The 20,000-nt window shown below is 43.2% G+C and overlaps 1 protein-coding gene across 2 annotated transcripts in view; it reads right to left on the bottom strand.

The window, feature by feature from the left end:
• The window catches only part of LOC143291658 (SID1 transmembrane family member 1-like), a 56,590-nt gene that overhangs the window by 34,185 nt on the left and 2,405 nt on the right, over nucleotides 1-20,000 (bottom strand). Inside the window, exons 2-9 of one of the 2 annotated variants that reach the window (XM_076601650.1) lie at nucleotides 19,567-19,688; nucleotides 18,078-18,239; nucleotides 17,246-17,390; nucleotides 15,094-15,177; nucleotides 12,417-12,570; nucleotides 10,502-10,595; nucleotides 9,231-9,274; nucleotides 4,904-4,996 (exon numbers count right to left, since the gene is read on the bottom strand). In XM_076601650.1, coding sequence (XP_076457765.1) covers nucleotides 4,904-4,996; nucleotides 9,231-9,274; nucleotides 10,502-10,595; nucleotides 12,417-12,570; nucleotides 15,094-15,177; nucleotides 17,246-17,390; nucleotides 18,078-18,239; nucleotides 19,567-19,688 — 898 coding nt within the window. The remainder of the gene's footprint in view (nucleotides 1-4,903; nucleotides 4,997-9,230; nucleotides 9,275-10,501; nucleotides 10,596-12,416; nucleotides 12,571-15,093; nucleotides 15,178-17,245; nucleotides 17,391-18,077; nucleotides 18,240-19,566; nucleotides 19,689-20,000) is intronic. The other variant, XM_076601651.1, reaches the window with a different exon arrangement.

A 20,000-nucleotide genomic window follows, 5' to 3' on the forward strand; every position in this document is an offset into this window, starting at 1 on the left:
TTTGAAACAAGTTTGAAAGCAAAAAAACAACAACAACAAAAAAAAAAAAAGAAACAAAAAGAAAGAAAACTAGCATGCATCACAAGACGAAAAAAAAAAAAGAGTCAGCATGCAAATCAGTCGCAGAAATCAGGTTTCATCACAACAGAAACGCTACTGTGTACTACACGTGCAACGCTCACAGAAAAATACCCACCTAGGAGAGGCCACCTCTGTTGCCATGGCATTCATGCAATGAACAGGTAAGAAACAAACCAACAGACAAACAAACAAACTGGAGGGACCAGGGTATTCAAGATTCACAACGACCCAAACCAGTCCATGCACATGGGGCTGCCTACCCACTGTTCCTGACAGACAACATAACGAGCAAAAGACATACAATGCGGCAGAAACATGTGGAGGAGGAGCAGCTGGCTAGAGTTATCTCCCAGAAACTGCTGGAGTGTCCAGGTGTCATGTTCTCCGAGATAGTGTCACAGGCCCTGGGGCATGGACGAAAGCAGCTGGCTGTCAAGGCTGGCGTTGTTGAGAGGGCCAGGAGTAGAGGGCTCAGAGTGTCAGCGAATCAAATGCGATCGCGCCTTAATTTTAGCGCGATCGCCCAATCGAGCTATATAATTGTGTGACCTGGTTGGAGACATAATTTGACAAAAAACAAGAACGCCCGAGAATCAACAGACAGAAAATACGAAAAAAAAACTTAGCCGTATGAAGAGCACAGGAACAGGAGTCATGATGGCTGCTGTAAAAAGAGGGCGCTAGTCAGGGGGGCAAAGGGGAGGTTACTTACTTCTGGGAGGTTATCGGCCGTAGCTACTTTCGTTTTCTCTGCATAGGCGGATAGTAGTTTGCACAGGACAGGAATGTCAGACCCCTGCCGGAGTCTGCACTAGTGGGTCACGGTTAAGTATGTGTAATTAAATTTCAGTTTCTCAAGGGGGCATCAATCAATGCCATCGGACAAATCCATGAACGCTACACCACATCTGCTAGGCAGATGCCTGATCAACAGCGTAGCCCAACAAGCCAGGCATGACTGCATGCATACATGTTTGTGTGGCTATCACTCAGAGCGGATTTCTCCCAACAGAATTTTGGACAACACTTTAATTGCCATGGGTTCTTTTTCAGTGTGTCAAGAGCGTGCTGCGCACGGGACCTAGGTCTATCATCCCAGTTTGGTTTCCAGTCTAACTCAGGAAAAAGAGCGTGAGAGGGAATCGAACCCAGACTCTCATGGACTCCCTACATTGGCAGCCGAGCATCTTAACCATTCTGCCACATTTCCCCTGTGGGCAGTTTCAGTTTCAGTTTCTCAAGGAGGCATCACTGCGTTCGGATAAATCCATATATGCTACACCACATCTGCTCGGCTATCTTATTATTATTTTTTTTTTTTTTTAATTATATTTTTTTTTTTTTTTTTTTTTTGTATGCTTATAGTTCACTTCATCAAGTTTTTGTGCCTTATACGTATTATTATTATTAGTAGTAGTAGTCTTTTTTTTCGTCTTTTTTTTTTCTCAAGGCCTGACTAAGCACGTTGGGTTACACTGCTGGTCAGGCATCTGCTTGGCAGATGTGGTGTAGCGTATATGGATTTGTCCGAACGCAATGCTGCTTCCTTGAGCTACTGAAACTGAAACTGCTAGACAGATGCCTGATCAGCAGCATAACTAACTAGTCAGGCCTTGAGAACATGCACATATATTTCTGTGGCTATCAGAGTGGATTTCTTCCGTGGAATTTTGCCAGAGGACAACACTTTTGTTGCCATGGGTTCTTTTCCAGTGCGCCAAGTGCATGCTGCACGACACAGGACCTCGGTTTATTTTGTATTTGTATTTCTTTTTATCACAACAGATTTCTCTGTGTGAAATTCAGGCTGCTCTCCCCACACTCGCTACACTACAGCGCCACCCTTTTTTTTTTTTTTCCCCTGCATGCAGTTTGATTTGTTTTCCCTATCGAAGTGGATTTTTCTACAGAATTTTGCCAGGAACAACTCATTTGTTGCCGTGGGTTCTTTTACGTGCGCTAAGTGCATGCTGCACACGGGACCTCAGCTTATCGTCTCATCCGAATGACTAGCGTCAAGACCACCACTCAAGGTCTAGTAGAGGGAGAGAAAATATCAGCGGCGGAGCCATGATTCGAACCAGCGCGCCCAGATTCTCTCGCTTCCTAGGCGCTAGGCGGACGCGTTACCTCTAGGCCATCACTCCACTCTCCATATGACTAGACGCTCAGTTTGATTTTCCAGTTGAACTTGGGAGAAAGGCGGAGAGAGCGGGATTCAAACCCACACCCTCAGAGACTCTTTATTTCATCGGCAGCTGGGTGTCTTAACCATTCTGCCGCCACCTTCCTCCTACGGACAGCTTGAACACATGTCGTTACAGACTGACAGCTTCAGTTTCAAGGTGTCCAAGCCTGCAGACTGATCTATGTATGCTACACCACATCTGCTGTTGAAAAATAAATAAATAAATAAATAAATACACACACAAACAAATAAACAAACAAACGAGCAAATGCCTGACCTTCACGTAAACCCAACTCGCTGATCAGGCCTCGTAAAAATGACCGACAAACGTAAATGCACACACACACACACAAAAAAAAACTGCGAACAGCTAACCAACCACTCACAACACGCAACCAAAGGGGCACAACAAAGCCACGAGCCGTGCTGTTGAAAGCAAAACATGCACCTTGACCATACCAATCAAAGGGAGACAATAATGCCACGATTCATGCTGATGAAATGAAAGCGATATGCGTGTCTTGACCATTCCGACCAAAGAGGAACTGAAAACAAAACCAACATTCACTCCACTGGAAACACAGGAAGAAAGAATGAAAGAGAGAGAGGCAGAGAGAGAGAAAGAAAGAAAGAATGAAAGAGAGAGAGACAGAGAAAGGAAGGCAGAAAGAAAGAGAGAGAAAGAAAGAAATCAACACCCTCGTTTTGGGCACCGTGACCTATGCATACTTTTCAAAGCAGAAACTGACGCAAGAGGAAGAAAGAAAGAAAGAAAGAAAGAAGAAAGAAAAAGAAAAAAGAAAGAGGTAAGGAAAGACAGAAAGCAGGAAAGAAAGATCAAAGGGTGGATGAATCGGAAGAAAGGCAGAACTGTGCATGAAAACGACCATCTGCATTTCCGACCATGACCCCAGACAACAAATGTGAACGTAGGAATGGAACCTCAACTCCAATATGAGAGGGCAACATGCAGGAAACACACACCACTTAAAAAAAAAAAAAAAATGAATATGAGAAATAACACCCAGGGCAAGAAATTTCTACATAACCCCAAGACAAGTAGACAAAATAAAACAGAATAAATCTTCCAGCTCCACCAAATTTCTTCTTGGCCCCCCTAAGTACAGAGACAGTTAATAAAAGTACTGGTGGTGCAATGACAAAGTCAGAAGACATAATTTGTTATGTAAGTAGTATGTAGCATGAGGTGTTTAACTTACTGCACCCTGCGTCTCATTTAAACGGTTACTCGCGTTTCTACACATGCATAAATTGAAAAGAAAGGAAACCAACTTCTGCAGATATTTCTGGATGTGTCCACATGTAATCTGGAGGAAAACAGTATATTTTCTGTAGTTTTGGGGCGTGTTTTTCCTGCATCAACGTGGCATGGAAGCCTGCCGAGGCTGTAAACTCCCCAGGGGGTTGAATAGGTTAACTCTCTCCATACGAACGGCGAAAGAGACGACGTTAACAGCGTTTCACCCCAATTACCACCATCAAAATATTGCAGGCGGAAGGCTCTTATACTGAAGAGGTGAATGTTGACAAAGAATACCACAATTCTGACAACAGAAGCTAAAGGTTGGGTCATTCAGACACCCACTGGACATCCGAGGGGTCTGTGTAGAGGAGAAGAGAGGGCTGGCCGTACTGAGTGAGTTAAAGCAGATAAAGGGAGGACGGAAGGGCGACCAGTCTGTACAGAAGCGGACTGCTACAGTCACCATTCCCACGGACACGGTCAAAACTTGGGTTTTCCAACAGCCAAGCGGAAAGGGTGCGGGTGTGGTGGTCCAATGGTTAGAGCGCTGGATTCTCACCACAGGCTCCTGAGTTCAATCCCTGTCGCACCTGGTGGATTAAGGGCGGAAATATTTCCAATCTCAACATATGTGCAGACCTGCCAGTGCCTGAGCCCCCCTTCGTGTGCACAGGCAAGCAGAAGATCAAATATGCGCATTAAAGTTTCTGTTGTCCATGCTAGTGTTCCGTGGGTTATTGAAATAAGAACATACCCAGCATGCACATCCCTGAACATGGAGTATGGCTGCCTACATGGCGGGGCATATAAACTAAAGTCAAATATGTAAAATGTTACAAGTGTGTGTGAGTGTGTGTGTGTGTGTGTGTGTGTGTGTGTGTGTGACTGAAACCTGACTGAATGACACAGGAAACAATCGATGAGCGCCTAATGGCAGCTGTCAGTCGGCTCTACCCAGGTAGGCAGCCTGTTGTGCGAATGACCCCGCGTTTGTAAAGCGCTTAGAGCTGGGTCTCCGACCGAGGATAGGCGCTGTGTAAGTATTCGTATCAACATCATCAAAAGGCATAACCACTTATCCACCACAAGGTTTAGCTGTCCTGAACAATCAGACGTGTGTGGGTATTTCAAGTCCTGACAACCAGTGACAACATCTATACACGTTGGACAAAAAAAAATGTGCATGAGTAAGGAGACAAAGTAGTCATTACGCAACACCGCCAAAAACTAAAACAAGGAACACAGCACCAAAGAGCATGCAGTACACATTGTACACGCAGTGACACGGAACACTACCACAAAAGGGAATGGAAAACAATGTAAGCGCCATCTATGCCAAGCACAAAACCATCTCCCTGTCACGGCTTCACCTGTCGACATTGTGCTGCGTTCTGCCCAACCCTGTACTTGACCTTGGCTCGGAGGTCGGCTGTGACCTTCATAGTGAAAGCACAGCAGCTTGTCTGTGGCAGGAAAGAATGGTGGTAATGATCAGCAAACCTTTGTCGTTTCCCTTGTTGGGTTACACCACCATCACCATCACCACCAGTAGAAGAAGAAGAACATGTCGATGAAGAAGTAAATGAAGTAGAAGAAGAAGAAAAAGAAGAAGCAGAAGTTTCATTTCTCAAGGAGGAGTCACTGCATTCGGACTATTCCATACACACTACACCACTAGCATTCATAAACTACTCCTGTCATTTTCAAGTCCAAAATACAGTAGGACTAGCATAAATAAATTATTCCCATCATTTTCAAATCCAAGACATTGTCAGACTAGCATCAGTAAACCATTTTCTCATTTCTAATTCCAAGATACAGACAGACTAGCTATTCAAAACCCATTCTTATCAATTCTAAATCCAAGATAAAGACTGGCACTAGTAAACTATCCCTATCGTTTCCAAATCCAAGATGAAGTCAGACAAGCCTTATAACCTCGTTTCACCAGGGGAAGTGTAAAACAGACACTGGGTTTTGTGGAGAAGGAAGATGCAGGTAGACTCATGAGATTGATTAAAACCGGCTGCAGTGGCCAAACGGTTAAGAGTTTCCCGAGATCGATCCCTGGTTTCAGCATTCAGCATGCCTGGTGTGGAGATTTTTCTGACCTCCCAAGTCAGCATCTCTGCAGACCTGCTAGTGCCGGAACCCCCCTTTTGCGTGTACACGCATGCAGAAGATCAAACAGGCATGTTAAAGATCCTGTGATCCATGTCAGTGTTTGGTATATCATGGGAAACAAGAACATACCCAGCATGCACACCCCTGCATATGGAGTATGGCTGCCAATATGGCTGGGTAAAAAGTAAACAAACGGTCATGCACATAAACAGTTACATGTCTGTGAGTGTGTGTGCATGTGTGTGTGCGTGTGTGTGTGTGTGTGTGTAGTAGTAGTAGTAGTGTGTGTGTGTATGACTGAAACCTCACTTAATGACAATGGAAATGAACGATGAGCACCTAAAGGCAGCTCTCTGTCAGCTCCGCCCTGGTAAGCAACCCGTTGTGAAAATGACCCTGTGTTTGTAAAGCACTCAGAGCTTGTTCTCTAACCAAGGATAGGCACAATGTAAGCATTCATATCATATCATCGTCAAACTTAAGTCGCAGTGGTTTAGACAGACAGAGAGCAATGTGCGATGTTGGTGATTAATGATGATTGGCCAATGAAATGGATTGTCTCAGAGCTTGACCTTGGCCTCAGAGATATAAAGTATTTCGTTATTGGTTGATTTTCTCAAGGCTTCAGCCCTTGCCGCATGGAAAACGTCAGAAAGCAGACCACCACGTGCGTATTATACCATGGATCTGCAGTGGCGCGGTGGGTCATCAGCTGATCAATTAGCAAAGATTACTCTGATTCAGATAGCCTTCAGCTGATCAATAAGTGCAAATTACTCCAATTTGGAGTCTTTAGCTGATCAATCAGCAAAGATTACTCTGATTCAGATAGTCTTCAGCTGATCAATAAGTGCAAATTACTCTAATTAAAAGTCTTCAGCTGATCAATTAGCACAAATTACTCAAATTTGAAGAGTCTTCAGTTGATACATTTGCCCAAATTGCTCTAATTTGGAGAGCCTTCACCTCATCAATTAGCCAAAAATTACTCAAATATGGACAGTGTTCAGACGATCAATTAGCACAAATCACTCCAACTTAGAGAGTCTTCACGCCCTGAAAATTCAACTTCAGTTCAACCTGGGTGCTGAAGATCATGTCTGGTTAAGCTGAAGCCAATATGTGCAGCACCTTTGACAGAGTTTGGCCATGTATGTATATCACTTGTCCATAAGCTTTATCACATCAGAACGATTTAAAAACAGCAGCCCAACAAAACAGCAAATATATGTGTCTTTCTGTGGGGGGTTATATCAGAACGATTTAAAAACAGCTGCCCAACAAAACAGCAAATATATGTGTCTTTCTGTGGGGGGTTATATCAGAACGATTTAAAAACAGCTGCCAAACAAAACAGCAAATATATGTCTTTTTATGGGGGGGGGGGGGGGTCTATCAGAACGATTTAAAAACAGCAGCCCAACAAAACAGCAAATATAGGTGTCTTTTTGTGGGGGGTTCTATCAGAACGATTTAAAAACAGCTGCCCCCCAAAAAAAGCAAATATAGGTGCCTTTTTGTGGGGGTTTCTATCAGAACAATTTAAAAACAGCTGCCCAACAAAACAGCAAATATATGTGTCTTTCTGTGAGGGATTATATCAGAACGATTTAAAAACAGCTGCCCAAAAAAACAGCAAATATATGTGTCTTTTTGTGGGGAGTTATATCAGAACGATTTAGAAACAGCAGCCCAACAAAACAGCAAATATATGTGTCTTTTTGTGGGGGGTTATATCAGAACGATTTAAAAACAGCAGCCCAACAAAACAGCAAATATAGGTGTCTTTTTGTGGGGGGGATTATATCAGAACGATTTAAAAACAGCTGCCCCCAAAAAAAGCAAATATAGGTGCCTTTTTGTGGGGGTTTCTATCAGAACGATTTAAAAACAGCTGCCCAACAAAACAGCAAATATATGTGTCTTTTTGTGGGGGGTTATATCAGAACGATTTAAAAACAGCAGCCCAACAAAACAGCAAATATATGTGTCTTTTTGTGGGGGGTTATATCAGAACGATTTAAAAACAGCTGCCCAACAAAACAGCAAATATAGGTGCCTTTTTGTGGGGGGGATTATATCAGAACGATTTAAAAACAGCAGCCCAACAAAACAGCAAATACAGGTGTCTTTTTGTGGGGGGTTATATCAGAACGATTTAAAAACAGCTGCCCCCAAAAAAAGCAAATATATGTGTCTTTCTGTGGGGGGGTTATATCAGAACGATTTAAAAACAGCAGCCCAACAAAACAGTGAATATAGGTGCCTTCTTGTGGGGGGTTATATCAGAACGATTTAAAAACAGCAGCCCAACAAAACAGCAAATATAGGTGCCTTTTTGTGGGGGGTTATATCAGAACGATTTAAAAACAGCAGCCCAACAAAACAGTGAATATAGGTGCCTTCTTGTGGGGGGTTATATCAGAACGATTTAAAAACAGCTGCCCAACAAAACAGTGAATATATGTGTCTTTTTGTGGGGGGTTATATCAGAACGATTTAAAAACATCAGCCCAACAAAACAGCAAATATAGGTGTCTTTTTGTGGGGGGTTATATCAGAACGATTTAAAAACAGCAGCCCAACAAAACAGCAAATATATGTGTCTTTCTGTGGGGGGTTATATCAGAACGATTTAAAAACAGCAGCCCAACAAAACAGCAAATATAGGTGTCTTTCTGTGGGGGATTATATCAGAATGATTTAAAAACAGCTGCCCAACAAAACAGCAAATATATGTCTTTTTATGGGGGGGGGGGGGTCTATCAGAACGATTTAAAAACAGCACCCCAACAAAACAGCAAATATAGGTGTCTTTTTGTGGGGGGTTCTATCAGAACGATTTAAAAACAGCTGCCCCCCAAAAAAGCAAATATTGGTGCCTTTTTGTGGGGGTTTCTATCAGAACAATTTAAAAACAGCTGCCCAACAAAACAGTGAATATATGTGTCTTTCTGTGAGGGATTATATCAGAACGATTTAAAAACAGCTGCCCAAAAAAACAGCAAATATATGTGTTTTTTTGTGGGGGGTTATATCAGAACAATTTAAAAACAGCTGCCCAACAAAACAGCAAATATATGTGTCTTTCTGTGGGGGGTTATATCAGAACGATTTAAAAACAGCAGCCCCAAAAAACAGCGAATATATGTCTTTTTATGGGGGGGGGTCTATCAGAACGATTTAAAAACAGCTGCCCAACAAAACAGCAAATATATGTGTCTTTTTGTGGGGGGGATTATATCAGAACGATTTAAAAACAGCAGCCCAACAAAACAGCAAATATAGGTGTCTTTTTGTGGGGGGTTCTATCAGAACGATTTAAAAACAGCTGCCCAACAAAACAGCAAATATATGTGTCTTTTTGTGGGTTTTTTTCTGCTTTTTTTTTTGGTTACTTTTTTCCCCCAAAAGCCACAGCAACTGATTATCATTAAAAAAAAAAATAATAATAATAATAATAGTAATAATAATAATAATAATAATAATAAAATAATAATAATAAAAAAAATTAAAAAAACAAAATATATATATATATATACACACACACACATATATAAAAGAATAACCCACCTTTCTCGACTTCTGTCAGGTCAGTGATGCTCTGGTGCCAACCACTGAAAACACACACACACACACAGGTACACAAACACACACACATACAGGTACACACAAACACACACACACACGCATACACTTACAGGTACTTTTTTTTCTTGAACTGAAAATACAAAAAGTACTTTAAAAGTGAGGAACATATTCTTCAAAATAACAGTACAGGTTACAGAACAATTATGAAGAGATTAATAGCCATCTCAGTACCAAAAAAAGAAGAAAAAAAAATTCCATCACTTGGCAGAGCCACATTTCTGACTGTGATCAACAAATTGTCAGTCCAGCGCTGGATTCCGGAGGTTCTTGAGTTTTATCTCCAATGCATCTGGTGGCTTAAGAGTGTACTGCTAGTGCCTGACACCCCCCCCCCCCCCCCCCCCCCCCCACGCTCCCCCAATTGCATGTACACACATGCAGAAGATCAAACATGAACATTAAAGATCCTGTAATCCATGTCTGCGATTGATGGGGTATGGAAACAAGAACATACCCAGTATGCACACCTCCGAAAACAGAGTATCGCTACCTATGGCAACCAATGGCTGCATAAAGGAATCAAACCTACACACACTCACCATCCAACACACACTCACCATCTGATACACACTCACCATCTGATACACACTCACCATCCGTAATAGATACAGCCAATGGCTGCATAAAGGAATCGAACCCACACACACACACCATCCGACACACACTCACCATCTGATACACACTCACCATCCGTAACAGATACAGCCAATGGCAGCATAAAGGAATCGAACCCCCACACACACACCATCCGACACACACTCACCATCTGATACACACTCACCATCTGATACACACTCACCATCCGTAACAGATACAGCCAATGGCTGCATAGAGGAATCGAACCCCCACACACACACCATCCGACACACACTCACCATCTGATACACACTCACCATCTGATACACACTCACCATCCGTAACAGATACAGCCAATGGCTGCATAGAGGAATCGAACCCCCACACACACACCATCCGACACACACTCACCATCTGATACACACTCACCATCTGATACACACTCACCATCCGTAACAGATACAGCCAATGGCTGCATAAAGGAATCGAACCCTCACACACACACCATCCGACACACACTCACCATCTGATACACACTCACCATCTGATACACACTCACCATCCGTAACAGATACAGCCAATGGCTGCATAAAGGAATCGAACCCACACACACTCACCATCCGTGATAGATACAACCAATGGCAGCTGCCACAATGTAGAAGCCCAGGAACACCGCCAAGGCCGCAAAAATAGCTCTGTAGTACTGGGAACCTGAACAACACACACACACCACATTCATAGCACTATAGTAGTAGTAGTCGTAGTCACAGTAGTAACTTTCTTATTATCATTATATTATCATCAAACACACACACACACACACACCACATTAACAGCACTATAGTAGTAGTAGTAGTAGTAGCAGTAGTAGTGTTATCATTATTGTAGTAGTAGCAGCAGTCGTAGTAGTAATAGCAGAAGTAGTGTTATCATTATCATTACCAACACACACACACACTACATTAATAGCATTATAACAGAAGTAGCACACGTGTTCAGCGCTTAACTTTTAGTTCATCGCAGTAGCGAACTTGACCCCGCGTTCAACTCGGGAAGGAAAGGCACCGATTAAAAATAACACGCAGCAGCCGGGATGGTTAGAACTGTGGCCTGGAAGAGATAGCAGCACAAAGTGCCATGGGTGCTCTTCCATGTTGCGCCTCTAGCTGTTACCAGCTGTAGGGAGGGAGAAAGACCAGCAGAGCGGTGTGTGATGTGCCGAGCGATGGCAGTGGCCACAGAGAGAAAACAACACATCTTCTTTAACATCTGATAACACACTGCTTGTCACCGCAATCATTTTATTAACAGTACGGTTTTAAAGAATACAGTCTTAGCTTCTAAACGACAGGAAACTCGAATATGAACATCCAATTATTTTTCTCAGGATACCTGTTCGAAAAAGTAAGCATGCTTATCACCATTTTGTTAAAACATGCATTCTGACACATTTTGAACACACTAAATCTAATTTCACAGAGTTAACACAACACGCAAAATGCATTCCAAGCACAGTATAATACAATGGCATGCTGCTCACTAACCTGTGTTGACCATTGGAAAGTCTGGGAGAAGCTGTAGCGTGTCAAAGGATTCAACTATTGTAGCTTGTGCATGTACTCCACTGACACACACTGATTCAGTCAATCACACACATGGAAGCAAATAGCAGTCACGACACATATCTGGATGGCAGCTTTAGTATTATGAAGAAAAAAAATCAGTGTCTGCTGACTGGTTTGTGAAAGTGGTGGTCATCACCATTCAGTCATTGGCAGTAATCACTAAACTGATTATTCTGTCAGAAGAAAGGACTGACACATTATCAAAAAGTCTTAATCAATTGCCCACTTCATAAATTGCCTAACAGTTAACGTGGTCAAGTGTGGAGCTGCAAGCAGGTTACTACTTTTCACTCTTCAGCCCCATTCACACACATACACACACACCCCCACTATTACTGAAGATGATTTCCATGAAGGTATCAGTATCAGTATCAGTAGCTCAAGGAGGCGTCACTGCGTTCCGACAAATCCATATACGCTACACCACATCTGCCAAGCAGATACCTGGCTAGCAGCATAACCCAACGCACTTAGTCAGGCCTTGAGAAAAAAATATATAAAAAAATAAAAAATAAAAATAATAATTAAAAAAAATAAATAATCATAATAATAAAATAAAATAAAATAGAATAACAAAATAAAATAAATAATAAAACCAAACAACAACAACAACAACAAAAAAAAAAGAAAAAAAAAAGAGATGGTAACAGTCTTTAACACACACCAAAACCCCGACAGAATGACACAGGAAATGAATGATGAATGCCCAATGGCAGCCGTCAGTTGGCTTCTACCCAGGTAGGCAGCCTATTGTGCAAACAACGACTCTGTGTTTGTAAAGGGCTTTAATTAGAGCAAGGTCTCTGACCCAGGATTGGCAGCTACATAAGTATCCTTACCATCATCACACCCAATCCCCCCCCCCCACCCCCCGACAACCCTCCCTCCCCCCCCCCCACACACATACTGGAGATGGTGTCTGTAATGGAGATGGTCAGAGTTTTGTGACGGAAGTTGGTGCCGTCAGTCGGCTGCAGTAAGTCCGGCACCAGACAGTCCTGGTTGTTTGGCTTCATCACTATGACGACATAGAACGCCTCAAAGTCCTCGTAGTCACTCCTCTGAAAACATCATGCATCACCATGACAAGACAGAGCGCTTCAAACATCATATATATTACCATGACGATGTAGAATGCTTCAAACTCCTTGTCATCACTCCTCAAACATACATCACCATGACGACACCTAAACCTTCAAACATCATGCATCACCATGACAAGACAGAGCGCTTCAAACATCATATATTACCATGACGATGTAGAATGCTTCAAACTCCTTGTCATCACTCCTCTGATGACGCAGAATGCTTCAAACATCATACATCACCATGACGACACAGAAAGCTTCAAACATACATCACCATGACGACACATAAATCTTCAAACATCATACATCTCCAAGACAACACAGAACACTTCGAACTTCCAACATCGCCATGACAAAAATGCTTTAAATGTCAAATATCATACATCACCATGACAACACAGAATACTTCAAACTTCAAAAATAGTACATCACCATGACAAAAACACTTCAAATGTCAAACATCACACATCACCATGACAACGTAGAACGTTTCAAACTTCAAACAACATACATCACCATGAAAACACAGAACACTTCAAACATCATACATCACCATGACAGCACATAATACTTCAAACTTCACCATGACAATACAGAACGCTTCAAACTTCAAACATACTACATCACCATGACAACAGAGAACACTTCCAACATCATACATCACCATGACAACACAGAACACTTCAAACATCATACATCACCATGACAACACAGAGTGCTTCAAACATCATACATCACCATGACAATGTAGAACACTTCAAACATCATACATCACCATGACAACACAGAACACTTCCAACATCATACATCACGATGACAACACAGAACACTTCAAACATCATACATCACCATGACAATGTAGAACACTTCAAACATCATACATCACCATGACAGCACATAATACTTCAAACTTCACCATGACAATACAGAACACTTCAAACATACTACATCACCATGACAACAGAGAACATTTCCAACATCATACATCACCATGACAACACAGAACACTTCAAACATCATACATCACCATGACAACACAGAGTGCTTCAAACATCATACATCACCATGACAATGTAGAACACTTCAAACATCATACATCACCATGACAGCACATAATACTTCAAACTTCACCATGACAACACAGAATGCTTCAAACTTCAGACATACTACATCACCATGACAAAAGAGAACACTTCAAACATCATACATCACCATGACAACACAGACCGCTTCAAACATCATACATCACCATGATGATGTAGAACACTTCAAACATCATACATCACCATGACAGCAGATAATACTTCAAACTTCACCATGACAACATAGGACGCTTCAAACTTCAAACATAGTACATCACCATGACAACGCAGAACCCCTTCAGACACCAAACAATATATCGGGTGTCCTGAAAAAAGTGAACCGCTTTTTGACAAGTATTTTCTCAGTGATAGAGAAACCGAATTCATTGAAACTTTTCACACAGTAACCTTAGGGTATCATCAACAAGTCTGCAAAATATCTAAATGTTCGGACGCAAATTATGCGAGTATTGTCAAATTCCAAAACAGCATGTCAAAAATCCAGTATCAGAGCTGTGCAATGTGACCTTCATCATGTTCATGCCAGCTGCCAGGTGTTGGCATCTGTCAATTACTGTCAGTCTAAAAAAGCCTGTCTGGGTGTCAAGTCTATTGATTTTTTTGATTGTCATCTGTATTCAAAATCAGTTTCTGTCCAAGGTTTCAATTTGGAAGGATCAACCATACCTTTGAGTGAAAGTGATAAGGTTACCATTGAAAATTGTTTCAAGGAGAAAGTGAGTTTTCCTCTGATACTGGATTTTTTGATATGCTGTTTTGAATTTGACAATACTAGTATAATTTGCGTCTAAACTTTTAGATATTTTGCAGACTTGTTGATGATATCCTAAGGTTACCGTGTGAAAATTTTCAATGAGTTCGGTTTCTCTATCACTGAGTAAATACTTGTCAAAAAGCAGTTCACTTTTTTGGGGACACCTGATATAATCATCATCACCATGCAGAACCCCTCGAACTCCTCTGAAACACTGTATCACCATGACAGTGCAGAACGTTTCAAACGTCAACGTTGTACATCACCAGCATAGAATGCTTCAAACTCATGCAAAAACACCATACATCACCACGGCAACATCAGAATGCTTCAAACTTTGCACATCGCACATCACCATCACCACGTGTTGTGCCGATTTACTTTTTGCCACAACTGCTTTGTCTGTGAGAAATTCAGGCTGCTCTCCATGGGGAAGAGCAAAACCACCACAGCACAGTGCAACCTATACTGAAAAAATAATTTCAGAATAATTCTATCTGTAAGTGTATCTCTCCCAACGTAAAAAAAAAAAAAATCCCATCCTGTTTGCTCCCCCCCACATTCCCCTCTCCCTGACCCTCCCCCCCCACCACTCCCCCCCCCTACCCCACCCCCTCTCTCTCACATCCCATTACCCACCTGAAGAAAAATGGCCGCCTGGTTGGTCATGGTTTGATGTTTGCCTTCGAAGTCGATGTTACGATCAAGGTCAAAGATGGGGCACTGAAAGAGTCACACACACACATACACACACACACACACACAACACACATACATTTGTCTTTCTACTGCATTACAATGACATAAACAACAACAGCAGCAAAACATGAACCTGTCAAATGATGTATGAACTGGAACACTAATAAGACTTCTTCTGCATTCGTGGGCTGCAACTCCCATGTTATATTACACGAGTGGGCTTTTACGTGTATGACCGTTATTACCCTGCCACGTAGGCAGCCATACTCCGTTTTCGGGGGTGTGCATGCTGGGTATGTTTTTGTTTCCATAACCCACCGAACGCTGACATGGATTACAGGATCTTTAACGTGCGTATTTGATCTTCTGCTTGCGTGTACACATGAAGAGGGTTCAGGCACTAGCAGGTCTGCACATATGTTGACCTGGGAGATCGGAAAAATCTCCAACCTTTACCCACATGGTGCTGTTACCGAGATTCGAACCTGGGACCCTCAGACTGAAAGTCCAACGCTCTAACCACACAGCTATTGCACCCGTCACTAATAAGACAAATCACAGCAACAAAAACAACAAAGTCAACATATCCAATGGCATACAGAATGGAACACAAATAAGGCAAATCACAACAACAGCAACAACAACAACAAAGTCAACATATCAAATGATATACAAAATGGAACACTAAAAGAAAAAAACCCAACACAAACAAACAAACAAAACCCAAACTAAACATTCCCTGATATACTTGTCACTTTCAAGTGCAGGTATGGTATGCTAGAGCCTTGGAAAGGTCCTTTAGACCTTCACTGGCAGAGATGTAGCCACCCTCCCAAAGTCTTTTTCAGCAGCGGGTAGGTCCTTTGGACCAGCATGGGTACAGATGTACCTACAATCCACAGGCATTTTAGATCAGTAAAGTAGGTCCTTCTGACCTTAACGTGAACAAATGTACCCACCCTCCACAGGTATTTTTAGAGCAGTGGGTAGGTCCTTTGGACCAGTGAGGGTAGAGAGATGTAACCACCTCCTACCCAATACACACACAACAAAAAACCCCAAACTCTCCCAACCCCTCCCCCCTTCCCCCCCCCCCCCCACACAAACATAACCTTGCACCATTACACCTACCCCCAAAACACTCCCCCACCCCCCACCCCCACCACACAACAACCCCCCAAACTCCACCAAGCGCCCCACCTCCATCCCACCACCCAACACACAAACAAATCCCCAAAACTCTCCCAATCCCCCCACCCCTCCAACACACACACACACACCCCACCACCCAACACACACAAAACATTTGTAACCCCCGAACTCTCCCAACTTCCCTCCATCCCACCACCCAACACAACACCCAAACTCCCATCCCCCCCACAACCCCCCCACCCACCCCCAACCCCCACAACAAAACTCCCAACCCCCTCCCCCCCCCCCACAACAAACCCCCCAAACTCTACCAACCCCTCCCACCTCCACCCCACCACCCAACACACACAACAAAAGACCCAAACTCTCACACCCATCCCCCACCACATACACACAAAATCCACCCCAACTAACCCACCTAACCTCCCACCCTCCACCCACACACACAAACAACAACAAAACCCCCAAAACTCTCCCAACCTCCCCCACCCTCAACACACACACGCACAACATAACCCTGCCCAATTACACCTACCCCCAAAACTCTTCAACTAACCCTTCCTCCCACCCCCACATACAAAATCCATCCCCCCCCTCCCCTCCCCCCCCCACAATACACACAAACACAACAAAATCCATAAAAACTCTCCTCCTCCCCCCCACAACCCCCCCCCACCCCTACTCCGTCTCCCCCCCCCCCCCCAACCTTCCCTCCTAACCCCACCGAACACACACACACACACAACAAAACCTACAAACTCTCCCCTCCCCCTTACCCTACCCCCCCCCCCCCCAACTCACCAACACACACAACAAAATCCATAAAAACTCTCCCAAACCCTCCCAACAACTCCCTCTGGCAGCCCCCCAACCCCAACCCGACCACCCCTCCACCCTCACACGCCCAAAACACCACACACACACACACACCTATACCCACCCTGATGGGCTGCACAGAGACGACAGCGCAGGAGAGGCGGGGGGAGGTGACGCGGAGCAGCACAGTGTCCACGCCGGGCGGGAAGGTGTACATGTAGTACTGGGGCTGTGAGGGCGACACCGTGACGTTCCTCTCTGACCCGTGGCTGTCACATGCACGCACACGCACACACACACACACAAACACACACACACATGCACACACATACAAAGAGATACACACATTATGCACACATATACACCCAGACATGCACACACAAACATACACATTAAGCACACACACACACACACACACACACACACACACACACACACACACATGCAGACACTCATCGGATCTGGAAACAATGTCACTAAAAGTGGTAAAACGAAGAGGGATTCACTCACTGTATCTGGAAACAATGTAACTAAAAAAAGTAATAAAACGAAGATGGATTCACTCACTGGATCTGGAAGTACTGTAAATATCACTCAAAGCTGCAAAACAAAGACAGATTCACTCACTGGATCTGGAAACAATGTCACTAAAAGTGGTAAAAGGAAGACGGATTCACGCACTGGATCTGGAAACGTCACTAAAAGTGGTAAAAGGAAGACGGATTCACTCACTGGATCTGGAAGTACTGTAAATATCTACAAGAGGAGTAAAACAAAGATGGATTCACTCACTGGATCTGGAAACAAAGTAAATATCTACAAGAGGAGTAAAACAAAGATGGATTCACTCACCGGATCTGGAAACAATGTAAATATCTACAAGAGGAGTAAAACAAAGACGGATTCACTCACTGGATCTGGAAACAAAGTGGTAAAACCAAGATGGATTGACTCACTGGATCTGGAAGTCCTTCAACAGCTGGGCCGAGAAGGTGAAGTGGACGTCGTGGGCCGCCATGGTGGACACATCGATGTAGATCAGCTGTTCCATCGTCATGTTCTTCCGCCGGTTTTTGTCGACAGGGCACAGCGTGCGGTTTGCAAAGCTGAACTGATGCCTGCACGGTTCATACAGCACAGAAATTTGACACACGCACACATGTACATGATATATATCCACACAAACAAACACACGTGCAACATAAGCATATACATATATATATATATACACAACCACAGCATACCATTTGCAAAGTTGAACCGATGCCTGCATGGTTTACAACACAGAAATTTGTGACAAGCACACATGTACATCATATACCCCTCCCCCCCCCCAGTACACACACACACACACACACACACAGACGTATACATATTCATATACACAATCACAGCGTGCTGTTTGCAAAATCGAACTCATGCTTGCACAGTTCATAACACAGAAAGTTGGTACACACACACATGTACATGATATATCCACACACATAAACACACAGAGGCATACGTACATACACAATTACAGTGTGCCGTTTGCAAAGTTGAACTGATTCTTGCACAATTCACAACACAGAAATTTGGTAAACGCACACATGTACATCACACACACACACACACACACACACACACACACACACGTGCAACACACGCGTATACGTATATACATACACCACCACAGTGTACTGTTTTCAAAGTCGAACTGATGCCTGCACTGTTTACAACACAGAAATTTGTTACACTTACACAGGTACATAATATATCCACAAACACATACACACTGGGGCATACATAATATACACAACTACAGCGTGTTGTTTGCAAAGTTGATCTGATGCTTGCACAGTTCACATCACAGAAATTTGGTACTACAAGCACACATGAACATAAAACACACACACACACACACACACACACACACACACACACACACACACACACACACACACACAGAGTCTCACCCTTTCTATCACGTTTGACTGGAAAAACTGAGTGGCTAGTCATTTGGATGAGACAATATACTGAAGTCCCAAGTGAAACACGCACTTCCAAATCAAATGAAATCAAATCAAATCAAAACCACTTTATGAAACTTTATCAATCCACATGGAAATTGACTTAAACATTAAAACCTGTCAAATAAGAACTCATGCTGAGGATAGACTGAAAAAACCTTTGCGCACTGAAAAAGAACCTATGGCAAAATAATACAAATTGTCTGGAAAAAATTCTACAGAAGAAATCCACAGCTACACAAATATATATATATATATATATATATATATATATATATATATATATATATATAATATGCTCTCAAGGCCTGACTAAGCGTTGGGTTATGCTGCTAACTCGGCATCTGCCTTGCAGATGTGGTGTGGCGTATAAGGATTCGTCCGAACGCTGTGACGCCTCCTTGAGAAACTGCCACTGCCACTATCGTGAACTCACACGTAGTCGATGAACAAGGGGATCTGCCAGGACAAGATGCCCTCCTGCTGCCTGACCACAAACATCACGGGAAAGTTGACGTTGGGGTCACTACTGGTGGCCGACACTCGGACCGCAGTTGTCTGAAACATTCCGTATGGTCAAAAACATGAACATCTATCCACGTGCAGACATGCTGACACAGTGACCACCATGGTGCAGACGGGTGCAATAGCCGAATGGTTAAAGCGCTGAATCTGAGGGTCCTGGGTTCGAATCTCGGTGCACCTGGTGGGTAAAGGGTGGAGATTTTTCCGATCTCCCAGGTCAACATATGTGCAGACCTGCTAGTGCCTGAACCCCCTTCGTGTGTATGCGCACGTTAAAGATCCTGTAATCCATGTCAGCGTTCGGTGGGTTATGGAAACAAGAATATACCCAGCATGCACACCCCC

Source organism: Babylonia areolata, chromosome 17 (genome assembly GCF_041734735.1).
Source record: "Babylonia areolata isolate BAREFJ2019XMU chromosome 17, ASM4173473v1, whole genome shotgun sequence".
Lineage (NCBI taxonomy): Eukaryota > Metazoa > Mollusca > Gastropoda > Neogastropoda > Buccinidae > Babylonia > Babylonia areolata.